The sequence below is a fragment of the Camelus ferus genome, chromosome 12, assembly GCF_009834535.1.
Source record: "Camelus ferus isolate YT-003-E chromosome 12, BCGSAC_Cfer_1.0, whole genome shotgun sequence".
NCBI classification, from domain to species: Eukaryota; Metazoa; Chordata; class Mammalia; order Artiodactyla; family Camelidae; genus Camelus; species Camelus ferus.
The window spans coordinates 4,268,599-4,292,555 of NC_045707.1; the positions used below are offsets into that span (position 1 = coordinate 4,268,599).

The 23,957-nt window shown below is 49.1% G+C and overlaps 1 protein-coding gene across 3 annotated transcripts; it reads left to right on the top strand.

Moving 5' to 3' along the window:
• The first annotated feature begins 541 nt into the window (after positions 1-541).
• GTPBP1 (GTP binding protein 1) lies at positions 542-23,358 on the top strand. Of its 3 annotated transcripts, XM_032492255.1 has the most exons (12): positions 542-738; positions 3,416-3,527; positions 9,537-9,717; positions 10,301-10,649; positions 13,496-13,619; positions 14,466-14,580; positions 16,032-16,176; positions 16,292-16,474; positions 17,258-17,393; positions 18,023-18,201; positions 19,531-19,731; positions 20,660-23,358. In XM_032492255.1, exons 1-12 carry the CDS (start codon positions 547-549, stop codon positions 20,750-20,752), a joined length of 2,010 nt encoding a protein of 669 aa, XP_032348146.1. In that variant the 5' UTR covers positions 542-546; the 3' UTR covers positions 20,753-23,358. The 3 variants fall into 3 exon arrangements, with proteins under 3 accessions (XP_032348146.1, XP_032348148.1, XP_032348147.1); XM_032492257.1 differs by lacking the exon at positions 3,416-3,527 and having other exon boundaries at positions 603-738; XM_032492256.1 differs by lacking the exons at positions 542-738; positions 3,416-3,527 and adding an exon at positions 3,779-3,827.
• Positions 23,359-23,957: the final 599 nt, after the last annotated feature.

Consider the following 23,957-nt stretch of genomic DNA (forward strand, 5'->3'; position numbering starts at 1 on the left):
GGCGGTGGCCCGAGGCGCGGGACTTACCCGAATTCTGGATTGGGCCTTCCCCCTGTCTGTCATCGTAAGGCTCTCGCCCCCGACTGTTTTGCAGCAAGATTTGGAAGCTGAGCACCGCCTCAGCTGGAAACGAGGAGAGTGATGGGCGGTGAGGGTAAACGTTGTGTGTATTTCTCTCCTCATTGGATGGGTGCTGTGTCAGTCGTACTCCGCTTTGCTCCCATTGGCGACAAGGCTCCAGGCAGGTAGCGTGGACACGATGCTGCCCCCTCCTAAGATGCGATCGAAGCGCGTGACGTCTCAGACATTTGTTGGGGTTTGGGCCTTATTAATTATTCACTAGCTACTTGGAAGAGCTGTAGCGATTGGTGGCTGAGAGGCCTGGTCGGTTGTTTCTTCGCTAGAGATACGTGTCACCCTCTACGCGGCGGGAGAAGTTTCGCATAAATTATTCTGATGAGCTTTGGGGGCGGGGCCCGCATATATTAGTCAAATGATCTGAGGAGGGAGGGCAGGTCGGCTACGAATTAGCCTAAGTTATTAAAGATGGCGGCGGAGCGGAGTCGCTCCCCGATGGACTCGCCGGTCCCGGCCTCTATGTTCGCCCCCGAACCCAGCTCTCCGGGGGCGGCCAAGGCTGCGGCGGCTGCCGCCCGGCTCCACAGCGGCTTCGACTCGGACTGCAGCGAGGACGGTGAGGCGCTCAACGGCGAGCCGGAGCTGGACCTCACCAGCAAGGTAGGCCCGGGCGCCGGCGGCGGCGCTGAGGGGACCGGGCGCTGAGGGGACCGGGCAGTGGGGCCCGGGCGTTGGGGCCGAGCTGTCTCCGGGGCGATGGCGGGGGCGGGAGGGGCCGAGCCCGCCCACCTGCCGATTCGGGAAGCGCAGCGGGCTCCCAGACGAGGGGCGGCCCGTCGGCCCTCGGCACAGCCGTCCTTCCCCGGCGGTGCCCACCTGGCCTCCCGCCGTCCAGCTCCCGCCGAGATCACAGCCCCTCCGCTCCGCCACGTGGAACGCGGGCGCCCGACGCCGGCAGCGACCCGCGCAGTCGCTGTCCCCGCGCGGTGCGCCTACCCCCTCGGAGACCGAGAGTGGCCCTCTCCGTGGACTGTCCGCGGCAGCCGAGGGTCGGAGGTGGCTTGGGCAGGGCGAGCAGAGGCGCGGGAGGATCAGTGGAGCAGGGAGGGAGCTGCGTCTTCCTAGTGTCGGGAAAGGAAGCATTAAGTAGTCGCTCAGTCCGGGAGAGATGTCTGAAGAATATCTACTTTACAAATGCACACAAAACAAAAGTGAAAGATGGGCATGACCCATCATTTCGCCATCCTGGAAGTGGGACTTTATCTCGTATGAATGGAATAATGAAGGACGTTTTAAATAGTGTCTTTTGAGCTCGTGAGAAGATAGGCAGGATTTAAGGGCTCACCTTCTGCTTGGCAATGGGGGGATTAGAAAGTAAGCATAATTTGGGACTGGTGTTTTGAAGGTGCCTAACATCGCTAAAGGAAAGAATGCCAACTTGAGAGTCAGGCAGGGTTGGGTTCCCTTTCCTGCCCTGCCAGTTAAAAGGGCTTTGTGACCTTGGGGAAGTTTCTTAACCTCTCAGTTCTCCAGCAACATCATCATTTAAGTACAGATGTGTTGTAAAAGTGAGAAATGTATGTAAGAAACCTACAGTACTGCTGGATACATACTACTCAGTAAATGTTAGAAGTGAACTAGATAAACTAGTAATTTCCTGTGCAGATTAAATAGCAGCTGATGCAACATAGAACACCAGTATCACCTTCTACCTGTTGTTGGATACTTACAATAGAGATGTTTAATGAATTTTGAAAACATTTGTGACTTTTCAGTCTGTGGTGGGTGGCAAAATTGCATGAAACTTGGTCCAAACTGGGGAGAACTTTACCTGCAACTAACTGCTCTCCCTTTAGTCTCAGCTGATTACTTAGAAGCCAGTGCTCCACCTTATCACAGTGATCCTGTCTGGTGCCTCTAATACCATAATGAGGATGGCCAAGTTTGGAGAGAGGATAGTGAGGGGAAATGTGTGAGGCAATGGGACACAATGTAAAAGACCCAGGCAGCACCCAAGTTCAAAGTACAAGCTCTGATGAGTAAACTCAGGAAATTGTAAGAGATGCACTTGACTCAGAAGCAGATGAGCTAGATATCAATTCATGGTCAAGGTGCTGAAGAAACCTGAAAACAATGGGAAATTGCATGACAGAATTGCAAAGAGAGTAGTACCTTCATTTCCTAACCAACTTATTTAATGTTCCAGGATAGGGAAGTGTTGTTTCATACCTAGTTGGGGAAATGCTTCTCACGGTTTTAGAGTAGAGAAGCTATAGATAAATTTGGTGTTATCAAAAAGAAAAACTGATGTGAAGGGAGAGACGAGATGGGTTGAATAGATTTGATTCCTGAGGGAAAGATTAAAAGCTATAAGTTTATATACTTTACTTGCTACAGTTAAATGTGGGGACAAACCTAAGGCTCTGAGAGCTTCCAAAGGGAGAAACAGTTAGTGAACTGTGGTGGCTATGTTCATCCAAGATTTTTCTAGGAATGATGGGGTAAAGAAAACTGTAATTATGACTTACTGAGTTGTGGACTAGATACTTTCCATGTTATCTTATTTGGTCTTTACAGTGGCCTTAGGATGCAAATGGTAGTGTCTCCATTTTGTAGATTAAAAAATTGAGACTCAGAGGTTAAGTCCTTTATCCAAGGTCACACATGAGTGGTGAGAGAATGGGATCTGATGTATCTATTGGTAATGGCCTTCTCAAATAAGTGGTTGATATTTTAATGTTATTGGCAGAAATTTGCAAAATGATGGTGCTAATACCCATATTAGTGGTAATGGTGCTTTGTTGATAAAGATGACTCTTGTAGCAGTTTTTACTGCCGATTTCTAAATAATCAAGATAGTCACAACAAGATGGAATACAATTCTTTTGTTATTATGGGAATCATTGGCTTTGGGTGGAGGACATGGCAGTGTATGAGATCTCTGTCCTGTGAGTTGCAAGCTGCAGGTAGAAGATTTTGGCATGTAGGTCTAAAGCACTGCTCATTAGTTTCTACCTACAATGCCAGATTCTCAGTCATTGTGGATCCTGCCCCTCCTGTTAAGTAGCAGGATGCAGGCTGCTTACACCCTCTTTTCTGTGGGTTGTGGTTCAGACATACATACTCATTTTAGTACTCCATATAACTCAGCTCATGTAAGGCCTTGGGCTCAAAAGCTATTTAAGGAGAGGCAGAGAGGGCATGAGGGGGCTGCACAGCTATTTCAGATCAGTGTGCTGTGGGGTTCAGCCAGGGTCTTTGGTCAGGCTATTGATCTGCTTTGGCTGTGGTGCTCTTCTAGCAAGTGTGGTCCTAAGGCTGTTGGTTTCTCTTCTAGCTGGTTCTAGTGAGCCCTACATCAGAGCAGTATGACAGCCTACTTCGGCAAATGTGGGAGAGGATGGACGAGGGATGCGGAGAGACCATATATGTCATTGGGCAGGGATCAGGTGAGCATAGTTTTCCTTTCACTTTATTAAAAAAATTATTTAGAGCACATTTTCCCTCTTTAATCAACTTTTCCTGTTCATGTGTATCAGTTGCAATGATTCTTTAGTGTCTGCAGAACTGTTTGGGAGGACATAAAAGTACAAAGTGATAATTTTAATTCTCATCGTAGTGGTCATAATATGCTTGACTTTAAAGATTCACTTTCCAAGCGGTTTTACAGATACTTCTTTTCTACCTCCAGTACTCTACATTTGCATAAGGGGAGATGAAGCACAAAGCAAGGAAACTTCTTGTCCAAGGTAATAGAGTAAGTCACACTTAGGTCTGGAATTAAGCCTTCCCTAGGCAGCTCTAGGTCTTCCCCTCCAAACCTGTTTGCAGATCCCATTGCTACCTACTGCCTGCTTAGCAAGAAACCTCTGTGATACTTCTTGATGTCAGCGAGAAAAGGACACCCAGAATTCCTCTCTTCAGCAAGGCTGCCTTGCCCCTGACCACACTGACCTTTCAGTGGGTATTGCTGTGATAACAAAGGTCCTCTTTTCTCCCTGTGAGATCCCATGAGACATGTAGCCTTGTTGCTGTTCTGGAAGGGACTTGTTACTGCCCTCCAGTCCCCTTATTCCATTGTAATGGGGCCCATTCCTTTAGAAGAAGGCAGCCCCCATTGTAGAATTCCAGATTATATCTTGGGCTTTTTTTCCCTGGTCATTCTTAGTTTATACCCTCAATACAAAGCCTGCTTACCCTCTTCTTCAATATGACATTATCCTTGCTGAAATGGTAGCTGGGCTTGTTTGAATAATTACGAATTTAGCCTGTACCAGATCTTGTGTCTCATCTTTGCAGAAATCCCTAATAGGCCTCAGTGCAATTAAAGGAACAGTTCTCTTTGGTGAGTGTAGGTGTTGTAAAGGCAAGTAATAATTCTTTTGTAGTCTTGAGTTTAAGGTGGAGGAAATCTCAAAAGTCATTCTGTAACTATTTGACAAATATCTATTGAGTATCTTCTTAAGTCTTGATACTGTTGCAAAGCACTTTTGGATACTTAAAATCTGGCCTCTGTCCCAAGAAGGAAAGATGGCTTGTATACAGTTAACCTCAGTTGAAAACAATATTTGGAAATACTGCAAGAATGACACGAGGAAGAAGGGTTTGATCTCCAAATATTGCTCTGCCATCCTTTGAAATGTTTCTCTTATCTGTCCTTTCCTTTCCATCTTTGCTATCACCTCCCCAGTTTTAGGTCTTATCATGTCAAAGAAGGAATGGTCAGAGAGATAGGCAAACCAAGAGGCTGCATGTCAAAGAAGAGTGGAAGTTGGCCAGCATTGTCAAGTGTTACAAACACAACAAGAAGTCAGGCTCAGAAAAAGGCATTCCATTTGGTGACTAGGGGATCAATGGTTACCTTTTGAAAGCTTTTGTGTCAGGTGCACATCTGGCCCACTATAATAGAATGAACCATTCAAAGATCACTTCAGGCTTATAGAACTGAAGAAACCACATCCAGATCAATTTTGACAAGTGTTGGGACTGTTCTTTGAAGACCAAGATTCTTAAAGCCCTCTCTTTCCCCCTGTTCTTTAATGTGGACTCTTAGTGAATTTTACTATACCTTGATGGCTCACAGCTAATTAACCCTCCCATGACAAAGCTTAAGAAGATGTCAAACATTCATTAACACATATCTTACCCACCCAAACATTATCTTTGCATCTAGCAATTGGATGCTATTAGATTCATAGTGAGTCCTTTCCTGCTGGAATTCTTAAGAGGTAGAAAGAGATCATAACTAGTTAAACAAGTTGAACATCAAACAGAGGACAAACCAGATGCAAGACCCCCAGGAGTCAGCTGCATCACTGACTTCTGTGTGTGCTTGGTACTTCACGTCTGTTTATCACTTCCTTCATCTGTGAAATGGGGCTAATGACATCCCCCCAACCTCAGAGAAATTTTGTACAGATAAATTAGAGTTTAAAAACTTCTAAGCAGGGCAAAGGAATGTGTTCTTTGAGAATACATTCTTAAATTAAGGTTGGTATTTTAAAAGGAGGCAATGTGACCTAGTAGTTACTTCAGGGTCTGGAACCTGGCAGGTCTGAGTTTGCCTACTGGCTCTTTACCTTGTCTTAAAATGGGGATAAAAATAGAATCTAGTCTCTGGTGTCATGGTTAAGATTCACACTGGGCATATAGTAACCACTATATAAATGTTAGTATTAGTAGTTGCAGTAGTAATTTTTAAGAGTTCCAGGTTATAGTTGACTTACCCTGAGATTTCTTTCAAAAAGAAACCTTGTTCATTCTGCAAATAGTAAATCATGACTTTCTAAGAACCAGGTAATGTAGTAAAAGTTCAGGGAACATGGGAGGAGTGTTGTCTTTGTTGGAGGGTCAGAAAAGTCTTGAAAGCATTTCTGGGAGGAGGTGCCCCTTGAGTGAATTCTAAAGGATGAGTAGAAATTTTCCAGGTTAATGGAGGCAGCAGTGAGTGAGTAGAGAAAGCCACATGCACAAAGGCATGGAGACATTAGTATGCCGCCTGTGGCATATTCGGTGGACCAGAAGTGATTCAGTAAAGTGAGGGTGTAGAGTATGAGGTTGAGAGTATTAGGAGGGGATACTGGACAAGTAGTCAGTGCCCAGCTCTGAGGGTCTTTGGATGCCATACCAGTGTGTTTAGAATTTTATCCTAAGTTTGGGGAGACTTTGTATCACCTTGAGCAGGAGAGTACAGATAGAAAAGGCAAGTCAGTGGGCAGGACTCAAATCTGGTCCAGTTCCTGCATGGCTGAATATGCAACCTTTAGTAATTGGACCTCTACAGCTTTTCTTCTTGGCCTTTGTTTCCACTCCTACAGAGGGAGGAGTACAAGGCATGCTGGAGAAGAGTGAGCATTTTCTGGAAGCGTTGGATGGATAAGGTCACACCAGTGATTGCCCCCTAGTGTGGGACAAGACCTGAAAGCATTGCTTTTCATTGTACTAGAAGCAAGAAAGGTTGGGTAGAATTTGGGGGTCTCGCAGGAATGGCAGGACTATCAAGCCTTCTCTTAGGAACACTTCCAACAAGTCCTTCTCTAACCCAGATTTCCAGAGCTCAGTTGGCCATGCATTTAGAAACTCCTCAACCCAACTGCTCTCCCTTTGTTGATCTGTTTTGCATTTTACAAACATTTGAGGACTTAGTATAGGAAAGGCGCCCCTGTGGAGCATCCAGGAATGTTTGAGATATGATCCTTGTCCTCAGGAGGCTTATGTATAGTGAGAGAAGACATGCATCCAAAACACTATCCATGGTAAATTGTGTAAGGGAGCAGAATGGGTAGGGTTTGGACAAGTGGAGATATGCTGATTGGCTTTCTAGGATAGGAAATGCATGAACAAAGGTTTAGAGCTGGAAAAGTGCAGAGAACATGGGAGGATGGTAACTGGGCCACCTGCACTGGAACAAAACTTAAAAGGAGAAAATAGGTGCATGGGGTGGGATAAATGGGGGAAGCCTCTAAGGAATTGGAACTGAATGCTGCTGGTCCTGGGGAGCCCTTCCAAGGCTTTGACTCAGAAGTGACAGCATCAGAGCTGTGCTTTGTTAGGAACTTAAGCTAGTGTGTCTATGCAGGATGGGTTGGAAGGATTGCTAAGACCAGTTAGGGATCTCTTGTGGTGATTCAGGTAGAATAAGGGCCTGAAACAGACTAGTGGCATTGGGTTGGCAAAAAGAGGACAGCAGGGACAAGGAAGGGGGCAAGATATAAAGCTAGAGTCAGTAGGACTGGAGTGATAAATGTTAATAAGCTTGGGTGACTGGAAGGACAGTGTTGTCATCAGAAATATGGAAGGTAAGAGGAGGAACTCATCTGGCGTTAAGAGGTACCCTTGCCAGAGGAAAAGACTATACGTTTGGAATCATAAGACCCAAGCTCACATGGCCCCTCTACTCCCTACCAGCTCCAAGACCTCTCTGGGTTGTTTATCCCACTATTAAATGGGAATGGTAATGGCTGACTCATGGAGTTGCATTGAGGACTAACATGCTTTATTAAGTTTTTGTACTGTTGTTAAAAAACGGAGTGGAATGGTTGAGTTTGGACATCACGCTTCTAGAATTGTCATTTAGGCAATTGGAAATTCAGCCTGGAGCTCTGGGAAGAGGACTAGTTATGAATGTTTTTGTAGTTTTCAAAATGACTGTTGAAGCCATAGAATGAGATGACCAAGGGGAATGTTTTGAGGCTAGAGAAGAGGGCCACTGACTGACTACTGAAAAAGATTGGCATCTGGGGACAGGAGCAGGAAGAGCCAGCAGAGGAGACAGAATAAAGAACAAGAGGGTAGGGGCGTGAATCAGGAGATTTCGGGTCATAGGCAAGCAGTGTGGAAGGGAAGTGCTTCAGGAAACAAAGGGAGGGGGAACTATATTCAATATATTGTAGTAACCTATAGTGAAAAAGAATATGAAAACGAATACATGTATGTATATGTATGACTGAACTATTATGCTGTACACCAGAAATTGACACAACATTGTAAACTGACTATACTTCAATAAAAAAAAAAGAAAGAAACAAAGGGAGGATGGCCAGCAGTGTCCACTGCTGCAGGAGTCAAGGAAGGGGCATTGGATGAATGGGTAGAAGGCTGTCGATGACTTGAAAACCAGTTTTTTCCAGAGATCAGCGAGTAGGTAGTGAGGAAATACAGTCAACAAGTGTTCATTACTCTGGAGATGCTTGGAGAAGATGGTAGCTCAGTAGATAAGCAGAGCCAAAGGAGGAGGGGCTGGGTCTTCTTTTTGTAGTTTAGAAATGACTTGAGCTTGTTTGTAAGGGGAGAAGTGGATAGGGGTGAGAGAAGGTGCTGCAGGGTCTTTCTAGGCAGGAAAAGAGAAGAGGTTGGGCACATGTGGGGCGGGGGGATGAGCCCAGAGAAGGAGCAGGGGTGCTCTTGGAGACAGGCTGGAGGAGAAGCTGAGGGAGTTACTGTGGGAATAAATATGATACGAGGCTGAAAGCACCTGACTGGGATTGTCATACCATAGGCACTCAATACATTATTGGTTGATTGATCAGTCCTTCCCCATCCTAAGCTCAGACTTGCTGGACGTTTCACCTGAGCCACCTCAGTTAAAAATCTACCCCTAAAATCATTCTTAAATTCTCTCCCCATTTTCCTTTGTCTCCTGTCCTCATTATCTCTTGCCTGGACTATTAGAATTACTTCCTAACTGGGCTCCCCGTTTCTGGTCTCTCGCTTGCCAGTGCACATGTTATACTGCTGCTCAAGAGGTCTTTCTGTCCTACAGCGATCTGATCATGTTACTCCCCTGTGTAACCCCCAAGGCTTCTGACTGTCTGACATATATGTGTTTTGCTGCTGTGTGATGTCCGTCTGCTTAACCGTTTCCACCTCTCATGTGGTTTCCTGCCACCCGACATCCTGCTTCCCAACACACTGTGCTGCTAACTGGTCCCTGTATGTGGCATGATCTGCCATGTTCCATGCTTTGTTCCACTGCCTGCCTAGGATGTCTTTCCTTCTTTCCCTGCAGGCCCTTTTTTCATGTTTGGAAGCCCAGCTTGGAGTCAGCACCCTGCAAAGCTGTCCTCAGCTTCCCTAGGCAATGCTAGTTGCTCATGCTTTACATTCTCTTTGTACAGTTCTATCGTACAGCACTCAAGTTGTATTGCAGTTAATTAATTTCCTGTCTTTCCTGCTGGGCTGTAAGCCTGCTGAGGGCACGTGTATTCCCCGTACCCAGCATGAGGCTTGGCATAAAACCTAGGAGAGTCTCAGTGATTACTGTTGAATGAATTAATGAATGCCCTGCTTAATGGGGAAGCCCTTGGTCCTATTATTTCTTAACTCTACATGTGCCCACATTTTTGAAATATCAGGTAGAGAGAGCCATGTTCTTCTCCAGTGTCCAGGGTGGGGCCTTGGTTAGGAGTGGTTGACTGGCTGGCTTGTTGGCAGGCTGACGTCTGGGCTCTTGTCACCAGATGGGACCGAGTACGGGCTGAGTGAAGCTGACATGGAGGCCTCCTACGCCACAGTGAAGAGCATGGCAGAACAGATAGAGGCTGATGTCATCCTCCTGCGGGAACGTCAAGAAGCTGGGGGCCGTGTGCGCGATTACCTAGTCCGGAAACGAGTAGGAGACAATGACTTCCTGGAAGTCAGGTGAGGGGCCTTCAGAGCAGCTCAGGGGTCACCTGCAGCATGACCTTGGGGTCTAGGGCTTCACAAAGAATGGTGATTGAGCCTTTGACACCTGGCATTTGGGCTTCGCCCTTTCTCTTCCTGAAGCATGGAAGAAGTGTCCAGAGACATTGATAGCTCCATTCTCTATTTCTGTACTTCCTCATCCCTAAATATTTCCATTTGGGAAGAGTGGGAGAGAGGCCAGCCATACATCCTGTGGCCATTTTGGGGGCTGCATTTGCTTTTCGATCAGTGTGAGAAGCTAGAAACCAGGGGAATGGAGGGGAGCATTTTGTGCCTCTCTTGGCTTTAGGGCTCCTGTCTGGCAGCTTTGGGGAAGCTAGTGGAAGTTAAGGGAGAAAGCCATTGTGGTGGGAACCCAGTTCCTCCTGAATAACTTTCTATTCCCTGGATACATCTCCCAGTGTGCTCATCCATGAATAGAAGGAGCAGTGAGCTGGAGAGGCTCAGGGGTGAACCTGGCCTTATGGATCCAGCTGCTGGGGTTCACTTCACTCACCCACTAACTCTCACACAAATGTATTGGTTCATGTACATGCAGGGTAGCAGTAGTGGGCAACGTGGATGCTGGCAAAAGTACGCTTCTTGGGGTCCTGACCCATGGAGAGCTGGACAATGGCCGAGGCTTTGCCCGCCAGAAACTCTTCCGCCACAAACACGAGATTGAATCTGGTCGCACCAGCAGTGTGGGCAATGACATTCTGGGCTTTGACAGTGAAGGCAATGTAGTGAACAAGCCAGACAGCCACGGTGGCAGCCTGGAGTGGACAAAGATCTGTGAGAAATCCACTAAGGTGATTACCTTCATCGACTTGGCTGGCCATGAGAAGTACCTGAAGACCACTGTGTTTGGCATGACGGGCCATTTACCTGACTTCTGCATGCTCATGGTAAGTGAGGTGATGCTGAGGGGGAGGGGAGGCTTCAGCGGGTCTCTTAGGGTGTGGTTATATGAAGTGTTTTGAAATTATTTTGAGACGAGGCCTTTTAGTTTAGGGTTTTGACATTGGGTAAGGACTACAGGTTTTGCAGATGTGCCCAGTCTTCTGAGCTCTGCGTCTTCTCAAGGGGTGTACGTCAATCTTTCTCCTCGGCTAGGCCAGGAAGAGATCCTTGTAGCAGATACCGAGGTGCCATCTGCAGATCTCTCTTATTGTTTGGAGAGGCACAGAGGAGGGTTTCTCCTGGGGTGTTCCTATTACCTTCAGGAGGGTTTTCTCCTGGGGTTGGGCTACTTTGTGATGATACCAGGAGCACCCTTAAAGATGGGGAGGCCTGGGGAAGAAATGGAGGAGAGCACAGACAGTGATTGGAGAGGCCTGAGAGGTGGCCTCTTCTGAAGCCTGGAACGAGTGTCACCCAGACCTACAGGTACTTGTTGAGAGACTTCTGGATGCCTAGCACTGTGTGGGGCCTGAACAGGAGAGCAGTGAACAGGCCGTCCGGAGCTCACGTAGAGCTTACAGTCTAATGGGGATAGAGCTTTCAGCAGCTCATCACGTAGGTAAACTGAAAAGGAAAGGGAGCAGGGGCTTCTTTCAACATGCTGGCTCATGTTGTGAAGCGTGCATTGGGTCCCTTTGCTGTCTTCCTCCCTGGCCAGAGAGTTGGAGTCTGTGAGGCCCACAGCCTTGGTCAGGACTTCACAGCTTTCACACAGAGCACAGGCGAGCAAGTTTTCCTGTGGCAGATCCTTCTCAAAGCCCTTCCCCCGTTTCCCAGTTCCTCCAGCTGCCTGTATTAATAAGCATAGTAACTATAAGCATCTGTTCAGAGCAAACTTGATCAAGTTGCCCCACAAACTCAGGTTCTCAGGCAAATTCTCCCCAAACTGGAGACTAAAGAGAGGCAGAGCATATGTATGAACACTCTTGTCGGCTCTCTGCCCACGGTTCTTGGGATCTCAATGTGATTTCATTTCCCATATCTTTGAGCTTTGCATGGGGCCCTTACCAACCTTGACTGGCTAAGGAAAACTTTATAGGAAGGAGTTTCAGTGGAAGAGCTATAGGGTGTATTTGGGGCAGTTGTTGGGTTGATACTAAAAAGGGTATAGAAATCAGTTTAAAATGAGCATTCTTCTAACTGGGCTACAGTGATCAAGGCCAATTAATGGAAATATCCTCACCCAGATAAAATGTTATATATTATCTGACTGTTAGACTATGAGCTAAATATTAAAAATGTCTGTAGAAAACAATGAAATATTTCATAATTGTTCTTGGCAGTCAATTTCCAGGAAAAAAATAAAAACTCTTGAAAATATGTAGACCACAGCGAGAGAGAGCATTCTCTTCTCCCACTTGGGAAGAACAAAAACAAGCCTGGATTGGTTAGGGAAGGTGGTTGGAGGGAATGGGAAAAATTAGGAGGAAGTTAGTGGAGGTACCTTGGTGTCGGTCAAAGGAAACATGTGTGGGACATCTGTGTCAGCGGGGTAGTGGCTCACCTGTGAACTGTGATGATCAAAGGAAAGCATCACTTAAACAGTCTGGAATGTATAAAGCCCTATATATATATAATATATGGTAATTTTAATTTTTATTTTATTTAGTAAGTAATACATTCAAATGGTACAAAAATAAAAAGGTACCAAAGGGCTTATAGTGAAACGTCTCTCTTCCTCCTCTGTTTTGTTTCTTGCCAGAGGCAACCAGTACTTCCAGTTTCTTATGTATCCTCCAGAGATATTTTGCAATCATACCACCAAATGTATATATATTTTCTCTCTCCAATTTCAGACATTGAGAAATGTTGAAAGAGTAGTCCAGTGAATACCATAAATCCTCCGCTTAGATTGTGATGGATGCATATGTGGGTTTTTTGCATGGGGTTTTTTTGGTTGGTTGGTTTTTTGGCTGAATCATGTGAAAGCAGATTATAGACATTGTGACTCTTCACCCCCAAATACTTCAGCACACAGTTCCTAAAACTTAAGAACTGTCTCCTACTGTTACTACAACTAAGAAGATGAACAATAGTTCCCTAATATTATACAATATCTAGTCTAAAAGTGTTTACATTACCTCAGATGTTCCCCAGATGTCTTATAGCTGCTTTTTTCAAACAATGATCCAATCACCACTCTATATGGTAGCATGGTATGCTGTATACCACCTTGCTTTTTTCCCTTAAAAACATATCTTAGAGATTACCCCACATCGGTAGATAAGAGTTTCCTTTTTCTTTTGTACGGCACACTTTTGCATGTGCTCTAATTTATTTAATCAGCCTTTTTGATCATATTTTAAAACATTGTTATGGGAAGGAATAGTAACAGCAGTAACAGCTGCCATTGCTTGAATACCTAATTCATGCTAGTTGTGTGCTGGACCTTTGACATATGTTTTGTCATTTAAACCTCAAGTGACCCTCTAAAGTGGATATTGTTATCCCCCATTTTATAGATGCAGAAACTCGGCCAGGGTTGTTAAACTGAAATCCATTATGATGACTCTAGATAGTTGTTTTCTCAGACTAAATTTGTTATTGTTTCCAAGTCTCAGATTTTGATAGCCCACGTCATTAAATTGGCGGCTAAACTAGTCTGTGCCCAGCCCAGCTTTCATCTACAGCCATTTTTTTCCTGGCCTAAGGCTTGTGCCTCCTGTGTCCTGTTCTAATGGTGGCCTCAGAGATGGGAATTCTTTTACTTCAGCCTTCTTTGAGCCCCTGTGCCCACTCAGCAGCAATCTCTGTCTCCCTTGTCCTGATGGTTCTTTCTGTGTTGGGGCAGGTGGGCAGCAATGCTGGCATTGTGGGGATGACCAAGGAGCACCTGGGCTTGGCATTGGCACTCAATGTGCCTGTCTTTGTGGTGGTCACCAAGATTGACATGTGCCCTGCCAACATCCTGCAAGGTAAGTGAAGCCAACAGCCAGCAGCAGTCTCTCTGTTTGGGGCAGTCACCCACTGTGGTTCCTTGTTGATCTGCTACCAGGGCTGCAGCCCAGGGTCTTCTGCTTCCTTGTATTGTGCTTAGAACTTGGCCTCAATAACCGTTGACCTAGAATCTTCTGTTTCCTCCCTGTTTGGCTCTTGGTCTGAGCATGGCCTAGAATTATCTTCTACTCTTTGTTCCTTCTGGTTCCAAGTGCAGGATCCTTGAGATTCCTAATCTGGCACCTCTTTTCAGGTGATTCTAGGCAGAAGGGTGGGTTTTAACATCTAAGCTGGACAGATATGGTGACATTTGGGCAGAGAGTCTGATTACCTTTTACCACCAAAGGCTTCACAATAGGGTTGCAGGCCTAGGCTTTCGTGTATTTCTCCCGTATCGCTGAAGATGGCAGAAAAGAAGTGGAGGTGCATCCTTTTGGAAGGCCTCATGAGGGCTTCTGCCGGTATCTAAATGTCCTAGAGATCTTTTTGTCAGATGAATTTTTTTTCCAGGAAGCAAAGACTTCTGGGGCAGCGTTGTCCTTCTCATAGGATGTGGGTCTTCTGGAGACTTTGGAGAAACCTGACAGTGTTTAGACTCGTAACCTTAGCAGACAGGCCCCATCTGGACTCTCCTTCTACTTTAGCATGCACTTACCCATCCAAAGTTTCGATCCTCTTTTTGCTTCTCCAGGCATTGTGGCATTTAACACTGTCCATCTGTCTGTCTCCTGCTTACATCAGTAATGAGGAACCTGTCTTGCCCTAGAAGCCTGGCCAGAGAGAAGGCTGTATCCTCCTAATTTTGTTCCATTTCACCCTTTAAGAAACTCTGAAGCTGTTACAGCGCCTGTTGAAGTCACCAGGCTGCCGGAAGATCCCTGTGTTGGTGCAGAGCAAGGATGATGTAATTGTAACGGCCTCCAACTTCAGCTCTGAGAGGTAATGGGTAGGGAGCACTCACTTCTGGGCAGGCATAGAGATTGGTTGAAATCAAACATTCTGCTCTCAGGAGTGTTGCTATGGGGCTGTATCAGGTAACTCAGATTCTGAGGTTCTGGCCTCCCTGAGGTTGGAGTCCTAGCTGAGACTTCAGTGTCCTTATCTGTGAAATTGGAATATTACCTTCTCCATAAGGCTCTCATAAATGTTGGAAACAATGTATGTAAAGCATTTAGTACTATGCCTAGCTGCTGTATGATAGATACACAACTATATTTATAACTGTTTTTTTATACTGTTATTTCTCAAAAGTACTCTAATCGTGGATCAGTTTGAGCATTTACATATCAGTGTATCCTTTGATTCTATAAATATTTATTGGATGTTTGTTCTGTGCTGGGCTTTTCATCTAGGCATTGAGGAGTCAGAGTTGCCTTGGGCATAATCCTTGTCCTCAAGGTGGTTGGCTCCTTGGTCAGAGATAACTTCCTGATAATAGTGAATTTTGTTAACTCTGCTCCTTCTCCCAGGGTCTTGGGGCTGCTTAGTACAGGACCCAGAGCAGCCTGACTGTGGCTCTGCCCTGATGCTGTCTTCAGTACCACCAGTTGGCCAGCAGAGGGGGTCCATTTCAGCAGGCCACAATTCATTCATTTTGTTGAGGGCCTGTTCCTTGCAGTCCCTATTCTAGGAGCTGTGGGGCATGTATAATTCCTGATTCTGAGGAGTTTGATTAACCATGGATAGGAAATATAGAGGCCATGAGTAGGAAGTAAAGATAACTCTGACAGAAAATCAGATATAGTCATGTGTAACAGAGACACAAAAAGTTCTCCAAAAGTTCAGAGGGAGTCAAGGGTGCTCATCTGGGAAGGGTTCCCTGGAAGAGGTGGCATCTGATTGGAGATGGACTCTGAAGGATGAGAGGATTTGGTAGTTGTAAAAGAGGGAAGGAATTCAGGCAGAAGGATCAGAGTGAACAAGTACATGGGAACAAAAAAGTCCCAAGCTTTAGGAGAAGGGAAGATTCTCCGGTCTGGCTGGAATATAGGAATTTGAGAGAAATAAACTGGCAGAGATGTTGGGAGGAGGGAGTCTGGCTGTCATCTCTGCAGTGGAAAGTCAGTTAAGGATTTAAGCATGTGTGTACTTTAGGAAGAAGAGGCAGTCATGAGCCCCCCCCCCCCCAACAGGGCAGTGGTGGTGAGACAGGTGGGGACAGATTTCAGAGATAAAACTGAGTAAGACAAGAAGACTTCAGAGCAGATCTGGACAGGAGATCGTGGGCCGGGCAGAAGGTGGAGCCCTGGGAGCCGGTGAGAGGGTGGTGGGACCCTTAGCAGCAACAGCTGTTTCAGGAGCCCTCCTGCTGCTCCCACCCTATCAGGCAGGAGCTGGCCACCTGAGCTCCTTTCTTTTCTCTCCACTCTCCCCTCACCCACCTCCTTTAGGATGTGCCCAATATTCCAGATCTCCAACGTTACAGGTGAAAACCTAGATCTGCTGAAGATGTTCCTCAACCTCCTGTCACCTCGCACCAGTTACCGGGAGGAAGAACCTGCTGAATTTCAGATTGACGACACCTACTCTGTCCCGGTGAGTGGGCTTTGGTGAACTGAACAGGGTGGGAGGCTGAGTGGTACTTCTGGCAGGACTGTTGGGGTGAGTCTGTGTTTGGGATGGACTTACTGGGCCAGGGTCTTCTCTGTAGGGTGTAGGAACAGTGGTGTCGGGGACAACACTGAGGGGCCTAATCAAGCTGAATGACACACTGCTGCTGGGCCCAGATCCCCTGGGTAACTTCCTGTCCATTGCTGTCAAATCGATCCATCGCAAGCGCATGCCTGTCAAGGAGGTTCGAGGGGGCCAGACGGCCTCTTTCGCACTGAAGAAGGTGAGTATTGATAATACCAAAAACTCCCCTCGGGCTCCACGTTATGCTAGTCCCTGGGCCGTCTCTAGTCCTCACAGCTGCTCTGCAAGACAGGAATTACTGACCTCACTTTTACAGATGAGGAAACTGAGGCTCAGAGAGCCTGAGTGACTTGCCCAGTAAGTGCAGAGCTGGGACTTGAACCCAGACCTACCTGCCTCCTAAGCTCTATTCTTCCACTGAGTGCCCAACCAGGGTACCTTGAGCTCAGAGGTGAGCTCAGCTGGGAGCCTCCTGCTGTGCAGAGGCTCTTTCTACATGGGGCTGTCGGGGTCCCCACCAAATTACCATTTAGCTTTCTGTCCGCTGGGGATTGGGGTGAGTGCTAGTTCTGGGGTCACCTATCTTTCCCACCATCCCAAAGTAACCAGCAAAGTCAGATTTTCTTTATACTTTCCAACAATCATGTCATGGTGGCCCTATTCCTTCCACCTGAATGCTTGCCTGCCTTTGCCCTGTCACCACCCACTTAATTCTTACCCATCCCACAAGGCCTGGCTGAAATGCCACTTTCTACATGAAGTCTTTCCTGACCCTGGGTAGCAGTGTTGAGGTTTCCCACATGCCACTAAAGTCCGCCTTGGGCTGTCTACTCTAGAAGTCCTGTGGTCCAGTGCAGTGAGAGGGCAAGGCCAAGTTGGGGTGGTCCCAGTTTCCAGAAGGACTCCTGATCCTCCACGACCAAGGGGTGAAGCCAGAAGGCAATATTGTCCCTAAGGTCTGGGATTCCATCTTTTTTTCCAGATCAAGCGCTCATCCATCCGGAAGGGCATGGTGATGGTTTCTCCACGCTTGAATCCCCAAGCATCCTGGGAGTTTGAGGCCGAGATCCTCGTCCTCCATCACCCCACCACAATTAGCCCACGTTACCAGGCCATGGGTAGGTGTCTAAAGGCACTGCCAGCCAGAAGCTGCCTGCTCTAGGTCCTCCCACAAAGTGCTCCAGCAATCCAAACCCCGAAGTTTCAGCTACAGCCAAGAGTCAGGTCTCTGTCCCGTTGAGCGATGCCATCCCCTCTGTTCCACCCACGAGCTGCGGTGTTTATTCAGTCTTGCAAACACAGAGTGCTGGCTCTATACCAGGCTCTGGAGATCCACACCTGCCCTCAAGGACCTCACACTCAGTTCTTCAGTAGACATCTACCAAGCACTGTTGTGTGCCAGGTAGTGTTGCCAAAGTGCTGGGGACAGAGACAAGATGGGCAAGGGCCCTGCTGTCAGGAAGCCCACAGTGCAGAGGAGGCATGCATGCAAACAGAGTGCCCTGTGTTCAGGAACTCAGACTGTGGGTCCAGGGAAAAGTGGGGTCTAACTGGAGGAAAAGATGGGAGAGTATGAGGCAGGATCAAATCCAAGAGCAGGCCTCTGGCACTCAGCCACACTTGGCCCCGCACCGAGGTCTTCAGCCTGCCGCAGCTCCAGCATGTTTCATGCTTTTACTCACTGCCTCCCCTGCCCTGAGGCAACTGGCAGCTCAGGCCTATCCTGACCTCCTGGCTCCCTTGGCAGTGCACTGTGGGAGCATCAGGCAGACGGCCACCATTCTCAGCATGGACAAGGACTGTCTGCGCACCGGGGACAAGGCCACAGTGCACTTCCGCTTCATCAAGACCCCCGAGTACCTGCACATAGACCAGCGGCTGGTGTTCCGGGAAGGCCGCACCAAGGCTGTGGGCACCATCACCAAGGTATGGCCTGGCAGACCACCTTGCCTACCTGCAGGAAGTACGGGGGCCACTCCATTTCTAGACTGTGAGCACAGCAATCCCTTTTTGAGAAGCCCTGTGGAATTTCCCTCACTGCCAGGGGCAGAGGCACCAGTCCCTACCTTGGGAGAGCTGAAACTGCTCTAAGGTGTGGCCTCAGTGCCATCTTCTCTGCTCCCCTGAGAGGCGATGTCCCTAGACCTCCCATCTTTCTGGGCTTTGGTGGTGATCATGGAGGAGAGAAGGTGGGGTTGAAGCATGGCAGTCCTCAGCAGGAAAGGGTGGTGGGAAAGTGTCCAGGCCTAGCCAAGGTCGGCCTCTGAGATGCTGGGCACAGGCTTCGATGACCTGGCTGGGGCAGTGCACTTACAGCAGTGGGTCCAGATGGAATGAGTACTAGACAGTAGTGATGGGCTTGAGTTCCCTGGGGGCTTGAGCTGTCCGTCTCCTGGAGCCAACCTTATGCTCTCTGCAGACTTCATCCATGGCCTTGAGTAGGGGCACTTGATAGAGTGGTTTAACCCCTGCTCCATACAGCCTGTCTGAGATCTTGGAATCAGCCTCAGGCTCACATTTCCTCCAGAATGGCCTTCCTTAGGCCCACCCATGGTGACCTCAGAACTGCAGCGTATGTTGTGGGAGCAGGGAGGGGTCATATCCTTGAAGGCCCACTTGCCTTGGTCTGGCTAAGAGTTTGGCAGGAGCTGCCAGCACATGCTGTAGTGCCCTTAGGGTTGTAGCTGGGCCTCTTCCCTACTTTGTTTGAAATTGAACTTGGGCCACCAGGGAAGGCTCTGAGTCAGTCCTTCCTGGATGGTAGCTCTTAAGATTTCTGATGGCCACACTCCAAATGTTTCCTGCTCCTGAGACACTCGGTCTCTCTGGGAGGCCTGAAGTCAAAACTTGCCCCAGATTCTTGTTACAGGGGCAGCAGGAGATACAGCTTATTCTTTGGGCAGACTGGACCCCAGGCTGGGAGCTGGGCTGAGTAGGAGATGGCTGAGGTTCACAGATTGTCTGTGGGAAGAGCAGCTAGGGTGGGGAACAGGATGGCACCCTCCTGGGCTGGGCTGAGGCAGGTGAGACATCAGCCCGGGCCATGGCAGCCCTGGTACAGTGAGTGGAAAGGAAAACATCTCTGCGTCCACCCCCTGTCATAGTCCTCCTGCCACCCGCCTCACTCAGGACCAGCCAGGCCATGGAGTGAGAGGTCCTGAGACCTCTAGGGGTGGGGGATGGGGGGGTGGGAGAAGGTGAGCCCATATCACTGCCTGCAGCTCCAGTCTCATCCCCACCCCTTGGCTCCTGCAGCTTCTCCAGACCACCAACAACTCCCCAATGAACTCCAAGCCCCAGCAGATTAAAATGCAGTCGACGAAAAAGGGTCCCTTGAGCAAACGAGAAGAGGGGGGCCCCTCTGGAGGGCCAGCAGTAGGGGCACCCCCACCTGGAGATGAAGCTTGCTCTCTAGGGGCTGCACAGCCAGCTGCATCCAGCAGTCTTCAGTCACAGGTGGGTGTGCTTCCCAGGCCGGTCCTGGGCCCCTGACCACCTTGGGCAGGGTTGGGGTGGGAGTGCGGCTGTTTCTCTAGTCAGTGGGGGTGACTCATAGGAGAGCCCAGCCAACCTTTGCTGGCCCGTCACATCTTCCAGTTCATGGACAGGTGTTTACCGCAACTCCTGGCCTGTAAGTGCTAAGTGTGAGCTTTTTGTCTCTTAAGGCAGTGTTTTTCAAACTGAGGTGTGGCCTACATAAAGTCAACTTAATGGGTCCTGACCAACGTTTAGCTTTAATGAAATAGAGTAGAAAATGTCAGTTTCCCTGTCATAGTAAGTATTGTTTGTGAGAGTGCAAGTGTGCACTGCAGCCCTGAAGGTCTGAAAGACACTGCTTTAGAGGGTCCTTCTGGGCCCCTCCCATGACATGCCACCTCCTGAGGGGTAGGTGACCTTGGGCCCTGTCAGTGTGGCTCTCGCTCAGTACCTCCTGCCAGCTCTGTCCCCCAGAAGTCATCTCCTGGTCCCTGTTACATCAGTCCTTTCCAGAGTCTCTTCATCTGACCCCTCTTTGGAGAAGGAAGCTTCTACCTGGACCTGTCCTTTCTGCTCTCCCTCCCCATCGAGTCTTTCCTTTCACTCCTTCATTCCCTTTCTCTTTCCACCTATCAGCGGTGGCCGATGTTAGCTCCCCCGCTCTCTCTGCTTCTCCACACAGCTCCTCTCACCCCGTTATCACCTGTGAACCACTGCCAGCGACAGAGGTGGGTGGGCACTGGCTCTGCCTGGCAGAGGATCTGACATAGCAGATGACCACTCAGGCCAGGCTGGGACCACACTGCCTGCTCGCTCGTCTCCCGCCCCCACTTCCCGCTGCTCCGGCCTCTCTGCCATCCTGCTCCCTATGGGCACTGCTTCTCAAGCTCCTTCTTCTCTCTTTCAGCCCAAGCCTGGCAGCGGGGGCCGGCGACGGGGGGGCCAACGTCACAAGGTGAAGTCCCAGGGGGCCTGCATGACTCCTGCCAGTGGCTGCTGAATGTCCCCAGCCCCCCTCCACCACCCAAGGGATCCTCGTGCTCTGGCCACCGCTCCACCAGATGGGCCAGAGCCACTCTGACCGCCACTCGCTCTCCCCCAGGCCGCAGCCGGACCCTCGTCATTCCCCCCACCCCCGTTTTCCAGGGGGGCTGTAATTTATAAGCTGAGGAAGGTGGTCAGACTTGCAGAGGACTGACCATCTCCCACCCTGTTCCCCGCCTTCTTCCTCACACATTTTTTGTACATCGGGGCCCTTAGTTTTTATTCTTTTTATTATATATCTGTCTCTCTCTCTCTCTCTCTCTCTAGTGTGCGTGTGGTTGTGTGTGTGGGAGTGTGTGAGGTGCAGAAGTGCGGCCGTTCAGGGCCCCGGCAGTCTTCTTCACCTCCTCCGTGGCTGGCCACCAGCCTCCATGAGCTAGCTGGCTACCTGTCCGTCCGTCTGTCCGTTTCTCTCTGTGAGAACCTTTCAGGGCTGTTGGGAGCTGAAGAGCACCCTCCTTCCCTGTGCTCACTCTCCTCTGCGCCTGGAGCCCCACCTTGGAGCCGGCCTCGGGGCTTCCAGGTGACATGTCTGCTGCTGCCAGAGCAGGGAGCCCTCCCTCTGAGACTTGGGGATTTTAGCAGAGTGGAGAGTGGTGGTTCCTCTTTTCTCTTTCTCTCTCTTGTTCCCCTTAAACCCCAAAAGAGATAATGCCAAAAGCTCTTAAGTTGTAACCTGTAGATGTGTGGAGGGTGTCAGTGATTGGATTGAAGGACCCTCCTTGCCCCTAACTCTGACTATTGCCACTGACCCAAAGACAGCTGGTGGCTTTTCTTTCCCCTCGGAGACAATCCTTTGTTTGCCTGGCTGGCTGGGGCTACTCTTGCTCTGCTGATTCTGCTGAGCTGCCTCGCCCCAGGGCAGCCTCCTGCTTGAATTTCAACTCTGATTCTTGTTGGGCCTCGGGGCACTGATGACCAGGACTGGGGTCTGTCTGCTCAGGGCTGTGCTCACTAGCACCTCCTTTTGGTAGAGGTGCCAGCTGTTCCTCTGAGCCAGGTGGGGACTGGAGCCCCTCCTTCCCCACATCACCCCAGCATGGCTGCTACAGGAGTAAACAGTGAATGGCCTGAGCCCCAGATTCGGAAGCCTCAATTGAGGGAGGACAGGTAGGAGGTGGTTAAAAAAGACTTCCAGACTGTAAGCCCTCTGGAAGAATCATTGCCTGGGGTGGGGGTAGTGTTGCCCAGGCCAGAGATGGCAACATGGGCCCCAAAACAGTCTGGTCTGCACTGTAGATTGACGCCCTCACTTTAGAGTGGGCTGACGGGCAGAGATGTGTTCTTTCTCTAGCCTCGGCAGACACCCAAATGGCTGGGTCCTTCCTCAGCCTCACCTCCCTTCCGTCCCCAACCCTTCACCATTCTTCCTGCTTCTGGACTGCTGGTCCCCTCTCCTCCCCTCCTAACTATTTCTAGTTACCAGTGACCTGTGGCCATGGACCCACCAGACCAGCACACAAAATAAAAGTTTGTTCCAAGTTGACGGTGTCGTGTTCCCTGCCCAGCCCCTCCAGGTGGAGGTGCTGCCCTGGGGAACTCTTGCTCTGCCTGCCCTAGAGCCTCCAGCTGTGGGCTGGGCCGGGAGGAGCCAGCTTCTCCTGTCAGGCAGGCATGGCTTCAAAACCCAGGCTCCTCTGCCAGCTGTAACACAGGACAAGGTGCCAACATCTGAACCTCAGTTTCCTCATCCACAGCAAGAGGTAGATGCCTACATCAGGTTGTTGTGAGGATCCACTGCGAAAATGTATGTGAGGCCCTGATGTGTCCGGCACATGGGAGGTACCTGGTGAATGGTCACCACACTGCTTATCATCATTGACACCAGCTCCCAACTCCATAGCAGAGGCTGCAACTCGGGGGACAGGCTCAAAAGGAGAAATGTGGCACTGACACGTCTCTGCTGTGTAGCTGGGCTGTGCCAGGCATTTCCTTCACTTCATGTTTTTTGATGCTCACAGCTACCATCTGTGTGGCAGTTGGCGGTAGTTACGTTTTTCTAGTTAAGGAAACTGAAGCTCAGAGGAGCAGCGGAGTGCCCCCAGCCTCTAGCCATTCCCAGTCATCCTCTCCAGCGTGTCCTCTGGCTCTTCCTGGTTCCTTTGTCTACTGGTTCTTTCCCTCTTGCTTTTTGACTCTGGTTCTGCTTACAGGGCTGCTGCCCACCGGTGCCTTCATAGCAGGAGTTCCAGCGTTGAATAACACCCCTGCTCTCTGTCCCTGTGGTGGGTGCTGTGGAATTTGTGTTTCCACAGGATTTGGCCTTGCGGGACCTTGGACCAGGCAGAACTGCATTTTGCCCCTGTGAGCATAACCACTTTCTTTACATTTGGAACCTGTGGCCTACACCCTGGCCCCTCCCTTCAGACACTCAGGAGGTCAGTCTGGATCTCTGTGGTCACCAGGCCCACACCTGCTAGCCAGGGGGCTGACTATGGCATATTATTGTCATTAGCAGGGACTGCAAAGGTCTCATGTGGGTCTCAGCCCTACGAACTATCTATTTGGAACGAAACACCAGCCCTTTTATAGTTGACAAATAAAATTGTTAATCCAATCATCTCAGATGGCAAATCCTGACCCTTCTGTAATGCAGCTAGCATCTGTGGCATCATTTATTCATCCAGGCCCACTGTTCTTGCTTATTGGCCTCCCCAGCATGGAATAAGGTAACAGGAATGGGCTGTGGTGCAGCGGGAAGCACAGGTTTGGTTGGGGTTACGTGGGATGGACCAGAGAAAGGATGGTGTGAGGATTGTGCCATGAGGGGCCCAGAAGATTTGAGCTTGTGCACACGGGCTCCAGAGGGCATGGGCAGAGACCCTGAGCCCTGATGGTATGTGGCAAGTTCCAGGGACTCTTTTACTGGTGTTGTTCACAGGTGCCTCCTTTGTTGAAAAATGGTGCTAAAATGCACTGCAGGCGTTGAGTGTGAACTAGGAGGAGGTGAAGCGAGCAGCAGTTGCTTGTGGGGTGAGCCCTAGGATTAGCTCTTTCCCGGTGCAGAAAGCTGAGGGCTTGAGTTACTGGATTTGTTACTCCACCCAGCACCCTCTCCTGTGGCAGACTATCCCCTAATTCCTCCCTACTGACCTGTTCCTGCCTTTATTTTCTCAGCTGTATGGGGCCCAGCCCTGGGCCAGGTGCCATGGTCAGGAGAG